The following is a 21180-nucleotide window of genomic DNA, read 5'->3' on the forward strand; positions in this document are numbered from 1 at the left end:
CTGTTCTCCTTGATCATTATTGTTTTTGTTTCGTGTCGATAGGCCATGTAGTTTAAGAGCAGTTACGTTTTATTTACATGTAGTATGGAATTGCGAAAAAAAAACTTTAAAAAATCATAAAAAAATTCTAAGAGCAAAAAAAAATTTTTTAACCTTTTTTACGTCGATAAAATTTGTCGTAGTTTCTCGGATTTTCCGATGTGCACATTAAAAAGACTCACACTGTAGTACATTGTGCAACGTGGGGCGTAAGTTGAATATTGAAAACGAGAGTAAGTTAAATCGCGACGGCTTGCCGGAGCGATTTATAGACTCGAGTTTGCAATATTATTACGCCCCGAGTTACACACAATGTTTTTCATCACACTTGCGATACAAAAATTAAGTATAAAGACAAAAAACTGTTAATTATGGCACTAGAAACTTCATAACTCCCTAGGGAGAACGCTTTTTCTATAACTCCCGCTAAACCTGCGTGCAATTCCACATTTACTGAGCGAGTGTGATGAAAAATATATTTGTAATCAGCTGACAAAGCCCTATCTTTTCATACCCCACATGGTATGTTTTCAGTAAAAAAATAAATAGTATTTAGTAGTCTACTGTAACAGTTTATGCTGTTATTCAACTTGATGTACTTTTCTTATTTTTGGATATATTTGGTTAATTATTTTAAAGACATAGGTAGTATAGAGAATATTCACAGTCATTTTGTATAAAATTTGGACTAATCCATTCAGCCATTTTCAATTTAGAGCAGTTTAAATTCAACTCTGGATTGTCAAATTTTTGAAAGTTTTCTAATAATTTGTGAGACCAAGTGGTGAACATGTTAGACTATGTTATATATTTGTAACCTACTCACTAAGCCCTTTCATTTGGTACCCCACATGGTATGTTTAAAAGAAAAAAGTTTACCATTTTGTACTGCTGACTTTATGACGTCATATAAACTCATTCCACCACTTTATGAAGCGACAACATGCATTTTGATAATCAGTAGACCATGCTGATTCCAAAAATACCACTTGTCGGTATTAACCTTTTTAGTCCTATGAAAGTTGCTATTCTTCAACTTGGCCACTCCACTAGTTATACACATCAAGACTGCGTCGCCCGTCCAGTGGCGCCTTGATTAGGGGAATTGCGTTTTATAATAAACCAATTAATTTATGTTTACATAAATCAATAAGTATATTAATATTGTTGTCCTACTTGTTTCCCAACTTTTGATCTTTGTCACATGTTTAGTTTCATAGTACGAAGTACCATTTCGTAAGTTTCGGCCCGGCCGAAAGGTTCGGCCGTTTTTTGGCCGAAACCGAAACTACAGCCGAAACATGATTTTTCGGCCGAAACTGGCCGAAACCGAACCTTCGGTCGGACACTACATTTGTACGTTACGTAGAAATCAAGTAGAAATAGCAATACGTTTGACGTCCCCTCCCTGCAAAAATCGGCAGACTGTTTCGTAAAGAAAATGCATAACAGCTTCGAGCAACACCGGCTTCCGACAGCGTGCGAAAATCTTCGTTTATTATTCTCCGTGCAAATGGACTCAGCGGGGCTACCGCGAAAAGCGAAATTCGCAAATTGCGGGGATATTTCTCTTTTACTCCAATGAAGGCGTAATTAGAGCGACAGAAAAATGCCCGCAATTTGCGAACTTCGGTTTTCGCGGTTATAGCCCAGTTCTGATCTTAGAAAAAAAAAATGGGCGAAATAAGTAAGTTAAGGTGAGTATCATTAATTAATAAACTTGCGTAGTATATTGAAATAGTGCGTGTATCGGAACGTGGGTGTCTTTTTGCTTCTTCATTCAGTCTTGCAAATGTCACTGTCAGTGCAGTGTGTTTATTTATTTATCGTACCTAATGTAGGACGTGCTATATGAGAATTGTGTTCACATTTGCTTCTCATTTAATTGTGCGCTTGCTTTAATATCGCAGTCATAATATAGTAAAACCATTACACTAACTAAGCTTAGCCCGGTTCTAATTAGTCTCACCCAAGACCTAAGAAGAATTGTTTGTGAAAGCGGCTGAGCGAGGCAAGGGCCGCGCAGCCGGAATACAATAAGGCGCATGATACTTACGCCGCTTCAACATTCTCAACTTGAGCAAAATGGCGACGCAGACCGCAACTGCGGCACAAGAATGTGATATCACTATCAGTATTAGGAATGGGAACAGTGAGTTCAAGGAAACATTTTATGTACAACTCGGTAATTTGTACAAGGAGCAGACAGGAACGGTGAAGAGGCCGTGGACGCAGGACCGGGTCGCGGAGGTCATTCGGCACATCCAGACCGGTAAGGCGGCCGCGGACGCCGGCGGTCGGCGCACGTCCGCGCAGTATTACTGGTCCACCAAATACGATGTCACTCAAATAGGAAGCAAAACTTACCTTATTTTGAAAAAGAAAGCGCCTGAAGATGCTACTGTTCGAGTGATTCCTATGGAACAATATTTTGACTTGTTGTTTGAAATACATCAGGAAATAGGACATGGTGCCTGTGACAAGATGCTGCACAACATTAAGAACAGATTTTATATCCAGAAAAAGGCAATAGAAATATTTCTTGCCTTGTGCCCAACATGTGATGTGAAACGAAATTTGCCCAAAAAAGGCATAGCGCCCAAGCAAGTTTCATTGCAACCTACCATTCCCAAAGATTTTAACATTTTTAACAGCCAAGGGCAGCTTGATGTTATTGATCTTCAGTCAGCACCTGATGGAGATTTCAAATGGTTATTAATGTACCAAGATCATGGTACAAAGTTCATTCATTTGCGACCCCTACAAACTAACCTGCCAACTGAACTTGCTTTGGAATTAGTTAAAATTTTCTTGACTTTTGGAGCTCCCTTCGTGTTACAAAGCAATAACGGCCAGGAATTTACTGCCAAAGTTGTTGAGGAAGTCCTGAAAATCTGGCCGGACTGTAAAATACTACAAGGAGGAGCGAGGCACCCGCAGACACAGGGCAGTGCCGAGTGCAGCACCCGCGACGTGGAGGACATGCTGTACACGTGGATGCGAGACAACCGGTCCACTAACTGGTCTCTCGGATGTCACTTTGTTCAGTATCAAAAGAATGCAGCGGTTCACTGGAGTATCGGCAGAACTCCATATCGAGCAGTATTTGGATGTGATCCAACAGAACAGAGCTCACATGTTCCTTCAAGTGATATTGAAACTATTCAAACTGAAAATCATTTAGAAAAAGTTCCCCATCATGTTGATGACACGAAAGTTGCCACGAACAAAAAAATAAATGATTCCAATCCTCTTAAACAGTATAAAGCAAATGTTTGTACCAACAATGATAAAAAGCTCCTCAATAATGAGAGAATGGAGATGGATCCCACTACTTCTAAAAATGGTAGGGTAAAACACTGATTTAAACTTTCACGATTTTTACACATTATTAAATTGTACAACTTAATAATGGTACCTAATTCAAAATAATTTCTTAATCACTTAAGTCTAATTTGAATTGTCTTCCTTGTGTCTTTAATGAATGTAACTCTTCCATTATTAAAAAATAGTCTAAAACACTATAATTGAATTGTGTGTATAAAAAAATAATAGTATATCTGCTCTAAATTAATAGTAAGATGCCTACTCACATATTTCCTGTGAGTCTGTGACAAAAAGAGTCTTCATTTTCTTATACAATAAAAAAAAATAGTTCAAACTAAAAAATTTACAAATCATATACACTTTTTCTGATATCATGTTATTAATATATTCTACCCATCTAATGTAGTAACTAGTAAGTGATATCACATGCCAAGGTCTTTATCCAGCGCATACCATGGAGGAAGCAGAGTGGACGGAGCAGGAGGAGGAGCAGCCGGAGACAGGCAACTGCAGGACAGAGACGGGGGAGGCGAGCCCGGAGCCCTCCCATGTCAAGACAGAGCCCGTCTCTGTCAAGCATACTGTAACCTTGAAGGATACTGTAAATGTAAGTATAGCAACACAAGACAACATTCATGATAAAACACCACGGGATTCATTGTGATTGGAATTTATGAATTATTTATTATATTAAATTAACGATGCAATTGATGTTTCAGTGTATTACAATTGTTGCTTTTTTTACATTTATATCTGTGTGTCTAGATATATTATTTTTATATTAAATGGTAAATAAATTAAATATGGATACGAAAAAAATATTCCTCTAACGACTCTTATAAACAATAAAGTAAATATACTTTTTATAATATAATAAAATCTTCTTGATATAAATTATAAACTTTTAATAAATTAAAATAATTAATGATGTATGTTAAGGAGAAGCCGGCGGCGGCGCGTGTCAAGAAGGAACCCGAGAAGCAGCGGCAAGTCCGCTTCGAGATCACGCTGGAGCCGCTCCACGGTGAGTCACACACACATACTACTATAGACTAACTTCGCTAAACCTTTCAAGTCGTGGTAGCCGCGACTCTATCGATAAACCAGTTTTCAAAATACAAAATGATATCAGTTGTATGTTTGAAGCTGAATAGAGCTACCCCTACATATACTCAGGGCCGGATTAAGCATGTCGGGGCCCCTAGGCAGTGCGAGGCTCGGGGCCCCCTACAGTCAATTCTGCACACAGCATATTTAGTACAGGGAAATAAGTTTGCGTTTTTAATTTCAATCTTCAGGCGTCGGCCCAGCCGTCCAGCCGATTCGAATTGAACGATGTCTTTTTCGCTCTTATTGCATGGACATAAAGCTTTATGCTATTGGTTTTTGCCGATTCCGTCGCGTCAAGTGTGGGGAGAACCATTTAGGCTTAAGACCGATTCCCAGTGGAATAACAAAGATGTGAGCTTCAGCGTCACTTTCCTATCTACCTAATCTACCTCTAATGGCAAATTTTAAGCTCAACTAGTGCCGCAAAGTTGATTTTCTCAATAGTTAATATTTTGCGAGGCTGAACAGCGATTGTCCGACCATAAGACCAAACGCCGAACCACATGATTAGAATCAACTTAATAAGTAATAGTAAAGAATTTCCATATGTTAAAATTATTTAAATTACTAGAGTTAGACCAAGATAAGCCTGCAACAATTTTGATAGCACTCGCAGTGCAAGTGTCGTCAAGCTCACCATACTTGTTAACCTATCGAATGAGATGATGCCTTTACTGATACTGGTTAGCGATATGTAATCATACTACATACCTATATGAGGCCTGGACGTTAGTGAGATGACGATTCACTCATTGCTGGTGTCCTACTTTATTACCTGCATATAAAATAAGTTTCACCTGATTATCCACCTGGTTTCTTGAACCTCATAGTCGCCTCCAAACCTCCCCTTATAGCGACCCCATTCCTCACACTAAGTTTACCATAAGTTCATACTAGCCATCAACAATTCCCTCGGATCACTGTTCACTCTGAATACTGATATACGTTATATACGTTAGTCACAATTTACATGAGGCACATCATTAATCTAATAACACCATAAGAAAGCCGTTGAATTGATCCCCAAAGCAAAATTCTCCCTCCGTATATCTGTTCGCACATAACCTCCCTTTTCTTACTATCGTTCGGCGTCTACCCTCTTGTCTTGTCCTAAAAAATCACAATAACCTAGAAGCGGTTATTTAACTTAAACATGACTGCGAGCGCCATCTACTCCATGACGCTGGCAACTATTAGCCGGTTCGCATGTTCGCGACACTCCCGCCCCGCAGGAAAAAGCTACTCTTTTAATTGAAATTAGATGTCCATAGGCAAACATGTAAATAAATCAACAATTAGATGATAAGAACACTAATGTGAATAATAATGTATTTGAGCTGTTCATCCTCTGAATGCCTCTCTCGGCTTTGGCGCTGTGAATCGGCATGACCTGAGATTTCGTACCATTTCTGATGATGTCGTAGAAATGTGCTGAGGCACACCGTTTCTGAGACTGATCTGATTGTTCATCTGTATTTGTGCTGAGCTGATAAAGAACAGGATCCTGAGACTGGTCTGAGCATTCATCAATGTTTGTGCTGTGCTGATTAATAATTTGATCCTGAGATTGGTCTGAGCATTCATCAAGGTTTGTGCTGAGTTGATTAATAATATGATCTTGGGACTGATCTGAGCATTCATTGATATCTGTGCTAAACTAACTGATCTCTGATTTGAGAATGAAAGCAGTATCCTGAGATTGGTGTGAGCGACTGAGCGTTTATCGGTGTCTGAGCTGAGCTGAGTAGGATCACGGCTGCGATTTGTCATCTCTGGTCCGTTAATTATCTCTCTGTCTACCTATATCTATGTCTATGTGTGGTATTTCCCACAATCTCGCGCGTTCGGTCCCAAATTGCTCCGAGCAGTCCTTAATTACAACGTGGCAACACCGATTTGATATCAAACATCGGTGTTGTTAGACAGTGAGAACTCAATTCGCGCTATATTTTATCTATGACTACCATCTGTGATGTTCTGATGTTATATGCTGCTTTGCTCTTATGATATCGTTAATAACTTGTTTCACTACTTCAAGGGTCAGAACTTCTACTACAGCAGACGTATACATGATGACCAGCATAATTTGCGTAATTAAACAACTGTAACTTTATTAAACACCGCGGCGACCGTGCGATCGAACGATAGTTATTACACAGACAAAAGCGACCGTCTTATCCAAACGTGACGTGTAAGTATATGTAACCTAAGTTCCCACTTCTCTTTACTTATTACTACTGGCAGTAATCTACTATGTGAAGTATTTTAATCTACTTGCTTATTCATTAAACCTACTGCTGACATATCCATCTCTTCGTGTATCTACTTCATGTCCGGCAGCCCTCCCCAGCCAAGGAAGAATTACGCTATTCTCATTTAATCACAAATCAACATGTAAAAGAAAGAACCTATCTACAACTCAAGAGAACCACATTTTATTTTCTTAAGCTAAGCTAAGGATATTTAACAGACTTGTCAAATCAGGCACTTATTTCGAGTCAAGTCACCTTTTCTTGTAGTTCATTCTGATTTATTAAATAGATATTGTGCCAAAAATTACTGCAGTTTTTATTTTTCTAATCATTTTCTGATGCTGGTGTGAAATAATCTAGTTTAAAAAGGTTGGGACAGTCGTGTCAGCCTCTCTATTAGGTATGAAAGCCATCAATGCATTTAACCTGAGCTACACTCAAATAATATAAACTGAGCACTTTATTTTCATCTTGGTTAGTTACAAAACCTGTCAACAACTCTTTTTTACTGCGTTACATTTACCTAACTATACCTGTACGTGTACCTAAATATACCTAACCTAACCTATATATATATATCATGCTAAGGATCGTAGAAACAGCATAGCAAACTGTACCTACCGAGGTACCGATTCATTACGACTTTACATGACTATTCTTTAATTAATGTAACCGATCAGATCTTCAAGTGTAATAATCGCCCGCTTCCCGTACTACGGTATTTTCACTGCTGTGTCTATCAAATTGACCCACTACGTTTCCTTTATTCACGAATTTTCACTTCACAGCTTTGATAACCATGAGATACATTGAAGGGTACTCACTCAGTACGCTCAGTAGCAAATACTCAATGTGTGGCAATTAATAGAGAATACAGTGGGCACGGCGAAGGCTTTCGCAAAGACTTTTGATTTCCTTAACTGGAGTAAAATGTCAGGGTTATGAGCGAAATGGGGATAACACGCCGAGTTATCTTTTTAAAGTTGAGTGCAACTGTTTACTAACATCGGTGAATACATAATGAGTATTGGAAGGCTGTTAGGGTGGTGTCTGAGTTGGTATGAGACTGCGTCCATAAAAGCCGATTCCCACCGGCTTGCCTGTTTTTGGACGTTTGAGCAGAGTTGTAAAGGAAATATGTAAGCCAATTAGCCCCGGCTTGCCTATGGATATGTTTGACGCGCCGCCACTGGTTGATAGCCAACTTATCAATAACCTCAGTTTTGCAAATGACATGACTATAATTAGATTAAGTGTCTGTGGAAAATAACTTGCGGTTCTGTTTCTAAAATTGAGCATGTCAGATATGAGTCCATAACTCCATACTCAGGATTCAGACCAGATTCATACCCCAGGATCAAAAGAAATAAGACGAAGTTGATGCATGTCGATCTACCTAGTAAAATGAAGAGTACCAATACATTGCACGATCTAGAGGCAAGTTGTTGGTTTACTTGGGATCTTAAATAAGCGACGATGGCGTTTTCGACCAAAGGGTGGTCAGAAGAGATCAGATAGCCAAAGCTGCGGTGAAACGACTCGCCAGGGTATGCATATGGGAGAACATACAACCAGTATCACACTAATGCGGACGCCTTGTTTTCTCGATCTTTCTGTACATGTCCAAACCTAGACCATTAAAACTGAAACCCATCATAGGACAGATGCATTTGAGAGGTGGTGCTGGCGAAGAATGCTTGAACGCAGTAGGTGAAATTGCATCAAGTCTCGACGAACTCAACATCAAACCGAGGTTATCCACTATTTGTACTCATCGCGCACGTACTTTCTTCTACTATCGAGGCAGAAGAGGTTCCTATAGTCTGGAGAAGCTCATAATCACTGGCCACATGGCAAGGAAGCGTAGGGATAGGCATGGACGTATGGCCACACGGTGGGCGAACAGAAAAAAATATTAAAGACAAAGCCACATTACAGGCTAGCATATCTAGGTACTGCAGATGGTGAGCACTGGTGAAGAACCACACAGGACAGGTGTCCAACTGTCCACTGTGATCCAAGAGAATAGGGACACGAATAAAACTGATAACTCTGTCTTGTGACTATTGCTCCTGAAGTAGTCGTACATAAAACAAATACCATGTCCTTAACACTACGATATTTCACAGCAATATTAAAATTAATGAAGAAAGATACATATAGAACTTCATTATATGACATCTGATTCTAATTGTGATTCTGATTCTTGTGTAGCTCCAGCCTCCAGCCTGCATTTTATATCTCAATATTCCGATTAAATCTGATAATCAAGCTAACAGTTGAGGCCACGATCATATACCAATAATTATTTGGCTCATGATTGATCTCTTCCTTTTACTATAACATAAAAAGTTTAATACTTAATTGAAGTTACCTATCACCCTTTCCTTCCTTCTTCACAGGTTTAAATCAACACATTTTATGTTAAAAATAATGTTCACTCGCATCACAATGTCTGTTGTGATAGACGACAGACAACTCTACGTGCCAAAGGTATGCTTTTACCGAGTTTTCAATAACAGGCATTATAACTACATAATATTACAAACACCTAATGTTGGTACACACTGTATTATCCATACTATTTTATTAACATCTGAGCAAAATCTGTGTTGACAGACGAGATAAAATAATTAGCCGATACGCTGTTGAGCCTGGAATAAATATAATATGATATAAAAGGCTAATTTCTAGCCTAGTGTTAAAAATAAAAAAATATTAATTATTATTAATGTTTCGTCTAGACCATCTAGTATTATTACAGTTTACCACACAACATCTATCGTGGCCCATTTTTATTGTAATAGTACATTTCGATGCTAGTGCGGAAGGTATGTCATTACTTCACGAGTACCGAGATATCTTGCCACGAGCCGCAGGCGAGTGGGAAGACTCGGGACGAGTGAAGAATGACATTTCCGCACGTGTATCGAACGACGTTTTTTAATACAGTTGCGAAAAAATAAGTAAAACATTGTTAATCGTACACTAAACAAAAGTGGTAACAGTGACAGCTCGCTTAGACGTCGTCTTTAAGTATATTATATCTATGGGCGTTTGGCAGCTATTCCGTTCCATTCAGACACCTTATTAAGAACGGAATTTTCAATATTCAATATTAAAAAATAAACGTGTTATAATGATGAAGAGGTAAGTATTAAAATATGAAATATGTATATTTTTCATATTCTTACATTAACAGTAGGTTTTTATGCTGATTACGACGTTTAAAGGAAACTAATATTAACACTCATCAATAAGTAGTCGTGAATTGGAACAAGTATAAATTTAAAAAAATTGGAAAAGTAAAAAGCACTAGTTCGACATAACCAACTTTCCGCACGCTAAACAGCTACGTAAAGTAGCACTTTGTGAGCAACTGTATTAAAAATATTATTTTTAAGGCAAAAAGAAACGTGAACAAAATAACTGAAAAGTATGTGAATTGACAGAAACACTGCTTGCTAACTTGTCATATTGTCATTTAGCCACATCAAGCGCTGAGTTTGTTTCGGCTCCCCCCACCACTTGCCTTGCACGCAGCGAATACCTACTATTCCTTTTCGTTACCTAGACATAGGTAATATACTCTGTAACAAATGCTCATGCGTCTTTGTCATTATGCCATTATTTAATTTCAGAACTACTTGCACAGAGTGGTATAATGACTACCATCATAGTTAAAAATACGTTATCACATTTATTTAAATAACCGAATACTTGAGAATTTCTCTTATTCAGAAACCTATCCACCATGGTCTTACTACCGTCTCTATAATATTATGAATATGTAGGTTCGTATTCTTTAGTATTTAGTATCTCGATTGGGTAGGCGATATCAATTAATATGTGTTGCTTGATTCCAATTCATTTAACAAAATCAAATTAGTTATGCATGGCTAATGGCTATTCTTTAAATTATCTACCACTCCCTTATCGATTTCTGTTCGAGTAAAAGTAAAGTATGTACTATGTACTTAGAAGTATCTAAATCAGTTAGCAGATAATATAGAAACCACTAGCCCATTCAATCAGTATGACTTTCACTGGGAGTCTTTTCAATAATAACTTATTTTAGCATTTTTAACACTTTAGGTTTGGGTCATCGTATGTATAGATACACAATTCAGAAGTTTAGTTAATCTTTATCTAATCACTAATCTATGGACTTTCCACACTAAGAATCAATGGTTCAGTAATAATAGGAAGTCATTATACCTTAGGGTATTGCTTAAGTGCAAACATATTAGTGGTGGCTTATACTAAACAGTTTTGCCTTTGTCCTTTACATATCCAAGTTGATATTTACTGATTCTCTGATAACAATCTATATTGAAATGTTAATTGGGAATAAATTAAGATACTATGCTTTATTACATCAACAGACAAGTTTTTGGAACCTTAATGTAACGCTGATTAAACGCAATCCATAAAGTAAGTGAATATTGTTTAAATTGATTCGGTAGTTTTTTATTCGTTTACAATCATTTTACCCGTTTATTCTTTCAGAACAGAAATATCATGCATGCCAATTGAGTATGATACTATTGTTAAATCTAGCGAGCCCCATTTTTGGCCGTTTGCTGGTACCATTGGAATGGCTGAGTGATTCTGATTGAGTTCCAATGATGTTCCTGGTCCTTTGAGTTTGAGTAGGATCTATATCTGAATCCCTAAAGTCTTTTCTCCTATTTTTGTATTCCCTAATATTGTTTGTCATAATGATCAGTTGTCATAACACTCGTATACCCTAATTTTGGTTTCCCTATTATCGAATGGCCGATTTTTTTTTGTCCTAATATGTTTTTCCCTAATGGCACTTTCCATATTGAGTATTTATCCTAATGTTATGTAGCATAATTCTTTTTTTGCCTAATTATTGTTAGGCCTAAAAATTATATATCCTAACCATCATGTTACCTAATTTTACTTAGCCTATCGTTGCTTGACCTAACACTCGTATGCCCTAATTTTGATTTCCCTATTTCGTTTCGTTTTTACAATGGTCGCAGTTCTAACCTAACCTAACCCACTTTTGTGGCAGCAGTTCGTTTTTGTGAGGATCACAGTTCTAGCCTAACCCACTTTCGTGGCAGCAGTTCGTTTTTGCGAGGATCACAGTTCTAACCTAACCTAACCCACTTTTGTGGCAACAGTTCGTTTTTGCAAGGATCGCAGTTCTAACCTAACCTAACCCACTTTTGTGGCAGCAGTTCGTTTTTGCAAGGATCGTATTTCTAACCTAACCTAGTTTTAACAGCAGTTAGTTTTTACAATGGTCGCAGTTCTAACCTAACCTAACCCACTTTTGTGGCAGCAGTTCGTTTTTGCGAGGGTCACAGTTCTAACCTAACCTAACCCACTTTGTGGCAACAGTTCGTTACCATTCATTATGGAAGGTAATTGTTATGATAATTGATCAATAGGAAAAGTAACTGTTATAAGAATTGATAATTAGGGCAATAGCCATTAGGTCAAAACAGTTAGAGCATATTATTTTATGCCAAACATTGTTAGGGATTTCGAAGAATATGGTAAAAAACATTAAGGATCTTGATAGTTATGGTACAAATGCTTAGGACAAATGAGTCTTAGGCTAACCATTACATTATGGAAAATAATCGTTATGACAATTGATCGTTAGGGCATGTGCCCATTAGGAAAAACCATTTAGGGCAAGTGACTTTAGGACAAACGTTGTTAGGGATTCAGAATGACACCCGTTTGAGTAGTATGTACCTACATTGTACATATGACGTCAAGTTGTAATCTGATTTCAAGTGCCTCCTGCATTTTCATTCAGGCACATTACAACTAAATTGTACCGACTTCCAAGAAACCAATCCGTTACAATTCCTTACGATTGTAACAACAAACAACGATGAGGCAAGAAATTCCATATTAACATCTCTTATGATATGAGTGGTTCTAGCCCTTCAAACGTGGTGAGTGTTAAATTCGAGTTTTTAATTAAACTCAATGGTTCTGATTAAAGCCCAGTGAAAATATGGATCCGCAAAACATACCATTATAATAGCCTGGTTTGTTTGTCTGGAAGATAATATCAATCTTTTAGCGATAAGATCGCCCGTTGTGCACCATAGTATAAGTGATATGTGTTAAGTTCCTTTACATATTGGTGAGCAATAAAGAATATTGTGTTGTTGTAAAAATATTGATCATATAAGTATAAGGCTAATACGTTAAACATGATACATTCGTTTCATGAAAAGATACGCAGTATAAATTGTTGCCATTCACCCCACTTGCGCTCACGACTAGTTTAACCATGGCTGAGCTGATAATTTGTGATGAAGCGGGTATTCTGCAAGCAATGCATCTTCTAGAAAAGCATGCAATCCAGTAATAATTAACTTGGCGTGGAACTTCATAATCACAAAATATTGTTTACCACCAATTTAACTAAATACCGATGTAATAGAATATATACAAAATCGGAGGTCAGACCTAAACTGGTTTGTAAGCAACAACAGTTGGTAAGCCATAAGTAATATCAAATACCCGCATTAAAAATAAACTTTCAATTTGGTACTAAAACTATTCGGCCACACAGAACAATGAATGTGAGATTATGATTCTTATTATTTTAATATTAAGATCTTAACTCATGCAACGTTACAAACAAAATTGCAAAGGCATGGATGCCAAAAAATTCGCATATAATTATATTAACAGATCTAATCATTTATGCGATTTCATTTATGTCTTACATTGAATTAAATTACGAAAAATGTCATAATCGTCACTTAAGAACCCAATTTAAAAACAGATATAATTAGTAATGTTAAATTGTTGATCAACTGCATAATTTGAATCTTCTAGCTCAGGTGATAAAGTCGCTGTTTGAAAGGATCCATTCTGGTTTAGGATCCAAATTTATTAGTGCATGATTTTATCAAAGATTGGTCAGGTAACTAAAACTAAACAAGTAAAGCAACTTGTCAACTACATCATCAAACATAATAAATATCAAAATGAAACCATGTTCTTGTGAACATAATCATAACATACACCCAAATATAGATTATATATTAGGTCCTTACCTATGAAATTGGCGTTTTTGTTCATAGATATAAGTCTGATCGTAGTTTTTTTTTTTTTTACAAAAGTACATACACAATTACAATAAAACTACAATATGATTTCGCCAAACTGCTTGACAGCAATTAATTGTTATTTTTTATTGTTAAGTGTTCAGAATTAAGCCTTGAAAATAGGTCTTTTCATGTGCTGTCGGTTCGAGTATTAAAATTACTTATATTTTTCTAATTTAACCAATTTTCAAGAAATGGAGATATTGAAAACATACCTTAAAGGTGTCAAAAATTACTGGAAAAATTTTGTTTGGTTTGAATTAGCCATCAAAAAAATATCCGCAAAATTAATTGTATGGAAATTCGTGTTTCGTTGAAATTCTCCGAACAAAACGCCAATTTCATAGGTAATGACCTAATATAAACCTCCTGTTCAACTTAAACTTGTTAGGCATGAGCAGGTATGGTAACGGTACCAATCATATGATATTTAAGAGAACAATAAGATTATTCACAACTTTGAGAAAAAATCTAGTTACTTTTATCAAATATTGCCATTGGAGCTTCTTCACCTTTTCTTTGATACATGACATATATATATTTCAGTTCAGGATTATTGCTGATAAGTGTAAATTTCTACTGCTTAGGGCGTTAAAACTTGAGTTGAATGTCCGTTTCGTCACCCACGTTTTTAGACATGTTTAATGAAAAATGTACGTAATGATTGGTTTCAACGTAATGAAATCTGAGACTTAAGCAGTTCCATGGCTCTTGTTGAAGGTAGTCTTACCAAGTTAGTGTTTAAAAACTGATTATAAACACCTCTCTGATAGAATTTATAGTAAACATACCAATATTGTGCTATCTTTTCTGATGTGACAATCTTAGCCACTCTCTCATTCTTATAACATAGAAATGTTGGAATCCTGAGCGTTGCGAGGGTTTCAAGGCACGTGGGTTAAAAACAAACTTTGCTGCCCTGGTGACACAAACATTTTTATCACATCAACCAGTAACAAATACTGGCTGTAAAACGTTAAATATATAACATATGCTTTCAAATATTTTTATCATTCAAAACCATCACTTGAAATTCCATTCTACTGCTTAACATGAGGAATCAACTCCAAATTTGCACTCTATAGGACTGATTGATTAACACACTGCTTTCAAAGATTAAAGCGAGCGTTTTAGTATTTTGTATTCCAAGTAGAATTTTTTGAAACAATTTTGTATTTATATAATTTACCAAGGAAATTTTTGTATTTAGATAGGTACCTATTTTTGTTTTTTATAAACTATATATATATTTACTGACATTTGCAATCTCTTGTATATCAAAGAGCAAGAATGTTCAATAAAATGTAGGCACTTAATTGCATATGTGCTCCGGTGAACCACTAACATATTCGCCTGCTTAACGCCTTTTTGCAAGAATAGGATTAGGTACATAAATATGGGCTTCATTTCATGCCTGAAATAAAACATTAAATTGAACTGAACAAACCAAAAAATGTAACTCTTTAGTTGTACGTGCATATATAAATTGACTTTTCATAATTATGTTACTTTTGATGATGATTACAGTGCATGTGCATAAAATCCCAGCATCTCCACCATGTCGTCAAGCTCACCATACTTGTTAACTTATCGAATGAGATGATGCCTTTACTGATACTGGTTAGCGATATGTAATCATACTACATACCTATATGAGGCCTGGACGTTAGTGAGATGACGATTCACTCATTGCTGGTGTCCTACTTTATTACCTGCATATAAAATAAGTTTCACCTGATTATCCACCTGGTTTCTTGAACCTCATAGTCGCCTCCAAACCTCCCCTTATAGCGACCCCATTCCTCACACTAAGTTTACCATAAGTTCATACTAGCCATCAACAATTCCCTCGGATCACTGTTCACTCTGAATACTGATATACGTTATATACGTTAGTCACAATTTACATGAGGCACATCATTAATCTAATAACACCATAAGAAAGCCGTTGAATTGATCCCCAAAGCAAAATTCTCCCTCCGTATATCTGTTCGCACATAACCTCCCTTTTCTTACTATCGTTCGGCGTCTACCTCTTGTCTTGTCCTAAAAAATCACAATAACCTAGAAGCGGTTATTTAACTTAAACATGACTGCGAGCGCCATCTACTCCATGACGCTGGCAACTATTAGCCGGTTCGCATGTTCGCGACAGCAAGTGTTATTTTAAGCGTCAAAACTTCTATGAAATTATGACGTATAAATAACATTTGCACTGCGTATGCTATAAATATCATTGCAGACTTTTCTTGGTCTAACTCTATTCATTCACCAGTCAAGCTAATATGTAGATGATACAGGGTCAGGGTCAACTAAAGAATCAAAAATAAACGCGAGCGCAGCGAGCGCGAAATTTTTCGCTAACAATATCGCAAATTGTGAAAGCGTGTTAAAAAACCGGGCAAGTGCGAGTCGGACTCGCGCACGAAGGGTTCCGTACCATAATGAAAAAAAAAACGGAAAAAAATGAAAAAAAAAAAAACGGTCACCCATCCAAGTACTGACCACGCCCGACGTTGCTTAACTTTGGTCAAAAATCACGTTTGTTGTATGGGAGCCCCATTTAAATCTTTATTTTATTCTGTTTTTAGGGTTCCGTACCCAAAGGGTAAAACGGGACCCTATTACTAAGACTTCGCTGTCCGTCCGTCCGTCCGTCTGTCACCAGGCTGTATCTCACGAACCGTGATAGCTAGACAGTTGAAATCTTCACATATGATGTATTTCTGTTGCCGCTATAACAACAAATACTAAAAACAGAATAAAATAAAGATTTAAATGGGGCTCCCATACAACAAACGTGATTTTTGACCAAAGTTAAGCAACGTCGGGAGTGGTCAGTACTTGGATGGATGACCTTTTTTTTTTTGCTTTTTTTTTGTTTTTTTTTTTATATGGTACGGAACCCTTCGTGCGCGAGTCCGACTCGCACTTGCCCGATTTTTAGTATTTGTTGTTATAGCGGCAACAGAAATACATCATATGTGAAAATGAGTGTCTAGCTATCACGGTTCGTGAGATACAGCCTGGTGACAGACAGACGGCCGGACGGACAGCGAAGTCTTAGTAATAGGGTCCCGTTTTACCTTTTGGGTACGGAACCCTAAAAGGCCGGGTAAATATCGATCTTCACCTGGGCCTAAAAGTCTGAAGTGCGCCAGTGAGGCGAGCTTTCAATTTCATGCGAATTCAAAGCCGTGCTTCATCAGGCTTCAGGATAAATAGTTGAGCACAGACACGAACCAATGTCCATTGTATTAAAAAGCGAGACCGCAGGCCGAGCTTGGCGCAGCGAGGCCAAAGGCTAAGCTGAAGTAGAGGAGATGTGGAACACAAACCCATGGTAAATTGAGGTCGAGCATTCCTATGAAAAACTAGGGACACTTTCGTCTTCTTCCCCCTTTTAATTTTGACCCTATGGCACAAAATTTTATTTGGTGCGCGCTGAGCCGCCGGGGCCCCCTAGCCGAGGCGGGGCCCCTAGGCAGTTGCCTACTTTGACTTAGGGTTAATCCGGCCCTGCATATACTAGACACCGATAGACCGAGATAATTTTGTCAGCTGACAACCAAAACTCACTAATTACAGTTATTACTACCGCCAATTCAGAGCCATATGGAATCGTACGGTATTACCAAAACAAGGGGCCTATGACATAATAAATACAATACTATTTTGTTATTCAATACGCCCCAGGTTAATATTTAATATTGTCTTCGGTTACCGCGATATAACTCATGAAATAAAACTATGTAAACGGCTTATATCGCCTGTAATCAATTTAAAATATATATTTTTCTCAGTCATCCATTCACCGAAAACGATGTTAAAGTGATCGAAACGTCGGGACTCATTATACGCGATATAATCCGTTTACTTAGTTTTATTTCAAGGTTGACTTCGTTTAATTATTTATTGCAGGTAGTTTTGGTCGTCGCCTGATGATTAACGTTTAACATCGTGTTGTGTATGTCTATGTGCTTAGCAACTCGTTCTCAGTGCCGTGTTGTTTCAGAGGACGAGCTCCCTCTGGGCGGGGCGCGGGAGGCGTGGGCGATACGCGGCGCGGGCCGGAGGCGCACGGCGCATTCCTGCATGATATGCGAGAAAGAATTCCGCAAACCGTGTATGTTAAGTATACACATGAGAACACACACTGGCGAGAAACCCTACGGGTGCAATATTTGCAACAAACGGTTTATTAGTCCGACGTATCTGAAGAAGCACAAATTCAGACACACGGGCGAGAAACCGTACTCTTGCGCCACCTGCCATAAGAGATTCTCGAACTCGCACCACCTTCAAGTACACATAAGATTACATACTGGGGAAAAACCATACTCGTGCAAACTGTGCAACAAGGACTTCACGCAGGTGGCGACTTTGAAGAAACATGAACGGATCCACACAGGAGAGAGGCCGTACGAGTGCGCCGTATGCGAGAAAGGGTTCATATCGTCCAGCTACCTCAAGAGACATGCGCAGATACACGAGAAACATAGTTATTCATAAATCTTTAACTAAGTTTTTAGAAACGTATACAGGGTGATTCAGGAGACGTGAGCAGGACTAATACTGCGCATTTCGTAGATTATAAGCAACACTTTCGTATCAGTATTTGTGAGGTTAACGTTAATTTTCTAGTCACGTTGAAAAAAAAAGTTATTCATTTATTTACGACATGCGTGGTCACCCTAAAATTAGAATACTAAACTACCGATATTCTGTGTCAAATTGAATGTCACCACTGTCATCGCGGTCTGGTTACTTTTGAAAACTCGTATCTCACTCAAGTTTGACAGTTTATTTTCTTCGTAATCAAAAATTAAAGAGGTTTTATGCTTATTAATTAGGTCTTGTAGGGTGACCAATGACCATGATTGTAGAGGATTAAATTTGCCCTCACCAAAAAGTTAAAAAATAGGAAAAAGTGTGGTTGTTTCACCTAAATACGACGGTGATCGATCAATTATCAGTTACTGAGTGTGCAGGATTAGTCCTGCTCACGTCTCATGAATCACCCTGTATAACAAACTTAATAGAAAAACCTAACGCACTCTGTAGTAATATCTAATAGGAGTATAAAAACATATTACATATTTGAATTAAATAGGTATATCACGTCGGCGTTTTATTTTCATCTCCAGTTGAATTTTCACACTTGGAGAGCCTCTTTACACCACTAAATGTATTAAGGTGTATTCGGGTAATTACGGAAAAAATAAGAAATCTCTCATGTTCCATTGTAATAAGAGTATTTTTTCGGAAGTATCCGCCACTTTTTAGTGTTTTTCCTTTTTAGGGTTCCGTACCCAAAGGGTAAAAACGGGGCCCTATTACTAAGACTCCGCTGTCCGTCCGTCCGTCTGTCACCAGGCTGTATCTCATGAACCGTGATACCTAGGCAGTTGAAATTTTCACAGATGATGTATTTCTGTTGCCGCTATAACAAGAAATACTAAAAAGTACGGAACCCTCGGTGGGCGACTCCGACTCGAACTTGTCCGGTTTTTTTTTAAATACCCGCATACACCTTATTAATCTTAATCTTATACCTTTAAATGAGCAATTCTTGTATGTGTATATATTTATTGATATATTTCAGGGATCTCGGAAACGGCTGTAACGATTTCGATAATATTTGCTATATATGGGAGTTTTCGGGGTCGAAAAATCGATCTAGCTAGGTCTTATCTCTGGTAAAACGCGTATTTGTGAGTTTTTATATGTTTTCCGAGCAGAGCTCGCCTGCCCAGATATTGATGACACTAAGTTTTACTCACTTTTAAAATGGATAATTTTTCACAATCCATGCAGCCGCGTCTTCGCGTCTAATCTAACGACCATCACAAGGTAAAAAATAAATAAAGTCACATCTAAATTTTTAATAAATTTTATTACGTTTTTATATGTATTAAACAAGCTGTCAAATCATGGCATTACATTTTATCTGCCAAAACCTTTGTAAGGGAACTTATGGACCGATAAGTATTAAAATGAGAGAGTAACTCCGATTGTATGGGAGCGGCTTTTTTAGGCGGGTTCGTGTGACCCTTAAGCCCTCGTATGCCGGAGCGCGGATCCGCGTACGAGGAAAATATTAGAAAAAAATAATAATCACGGCACACGAGAGGTTAACTTACCTATTTAATACATTTTACAATATATTCAGTTTGTCATGAGGATTCATTAGTGTGCCTTTATCAGTGTATTCATATCCCTCCCACCAGCGTCCGTCCCTCTCATCTTACTTTATAATTAGGGATGTACCGACTAGTCGCCGACTAGTCGGGAAAGCCGACTATCCGGCCACATTTGTAGTCGGCGATTAGTCGGCGAAAATGGCCGATTAATCGGCACTTTATTAGTGAAAGAAAAACAGACAAAAAGAAATGAACAGTCAATATTTACCATATGTTATATGTCTATTTTACTAAAATACCTATTCATATAATTGACCGTTTGATCGTTACCGTATGTTGGTGGGCTGGTGTTTTCCTCTACAGGTCGATCTCAACTGATTCTCATGTAATTCCATATGCAAGTTCGATAGTTAAACAATTTTATTATTATTCCGTTTTTGGTTTTTTTAATGGTGGAGCCATGGGGAACTATTAATGATATTGCGAAATTTTCAGACTTAGACAGGGCACGTTGCTCGTAAAGACGCTGACCACAGGAGATAGGTTCTTTACTAGCGACTACGTAAGGGAAATAAAGCCTTGGAAATACCTCCTACAAGCTGTACTGCCGGTCTGCTCAGGCCGTGTAGCCAACATTCCAATCGATTACGCTCCATAGCGATCGAAACGCAACTGTCACTGTCGCACTAATATGGAAGAGTGATAGAGTGACACAAAGCGTTTTGTTGTCGAAGCGATAGCGATTGTAACCTTGGTTAGACCGGCAGGATCGCAAAATAAAAGAAAAACAGAAATTGAACGAGGATTCTTGTGATAGCTCTTTGAACCTGGTAGAGAACACCTTTTAGCCAAGCTAATATGATGAATAGCGTAACCAAAGGAGCAAAACTGTTATTTTTCACCTGAACTTATACGAAACTAACGATCTGGCCGACTAGCCGACTAGTCGGCCGACTAATCGGCCATTCGAGCGCCGATTAGTCGGCTAGTCGGCCAAATCAATAGTCGGTACATCACTATTTATAATATGTTGGCATTTCCGTAAATAGTTGCATCGTTCCATTACATGTGTATTCGAGCGTGATTTTGAAAATCGTCCAAACAGTCAAACCCCTCGTAACATATTCCGCAAGTGTACGCCTTCTCAACTCTGTGTGTTTCCTCGTGCTCTTCTAAACTAGTCGATTCTTCAAA

The 21180-nt window shown here is 37.8% G+C and overlaps 1 protein-coding gene across 1 annotated transcript; it reads left to right on the forward strand.

Moving 5' to 3' along the window:
• Window positions 1-1884: 1884 nt before the first annotated feature.
• LOC134803629 (KRAB-A domain-containing protein 2-like) lies at window positions 1885-18712 on the forward strand. Its single transcript, XM_063776413.1, has 4 exons — window positions 1885-3385; window positions 3813-3973; window positions 4306-4390; window positions 17859-18712. Exons 1-4 carry the CDS (start codon window positions 2125-2127, stop codon window positions 18353-18355), a joined length of 2004 nt encoding a protein of 667 aa, XP_063632483.1. The 5' UTR covers window positions 1885-2124; the 3' UTR covers window positions 18356-18712.
• The last annotated feature ends 2468 nt before the right edge of the window (window positions 18713-21180 follow it).

Source organism: Cydia splendana, chromosome 27 (genome assembly GCF_910591565.1).
Source record: "Cydia splendana chromosome 27, ilCydSple1.2, whole genome shotgun sequence".
NCBI lineage: Eukaryota > Metazoa > Arthropoda > Insecta > Lepidoptera > Tortricidae > Cydia > Cydia splendana.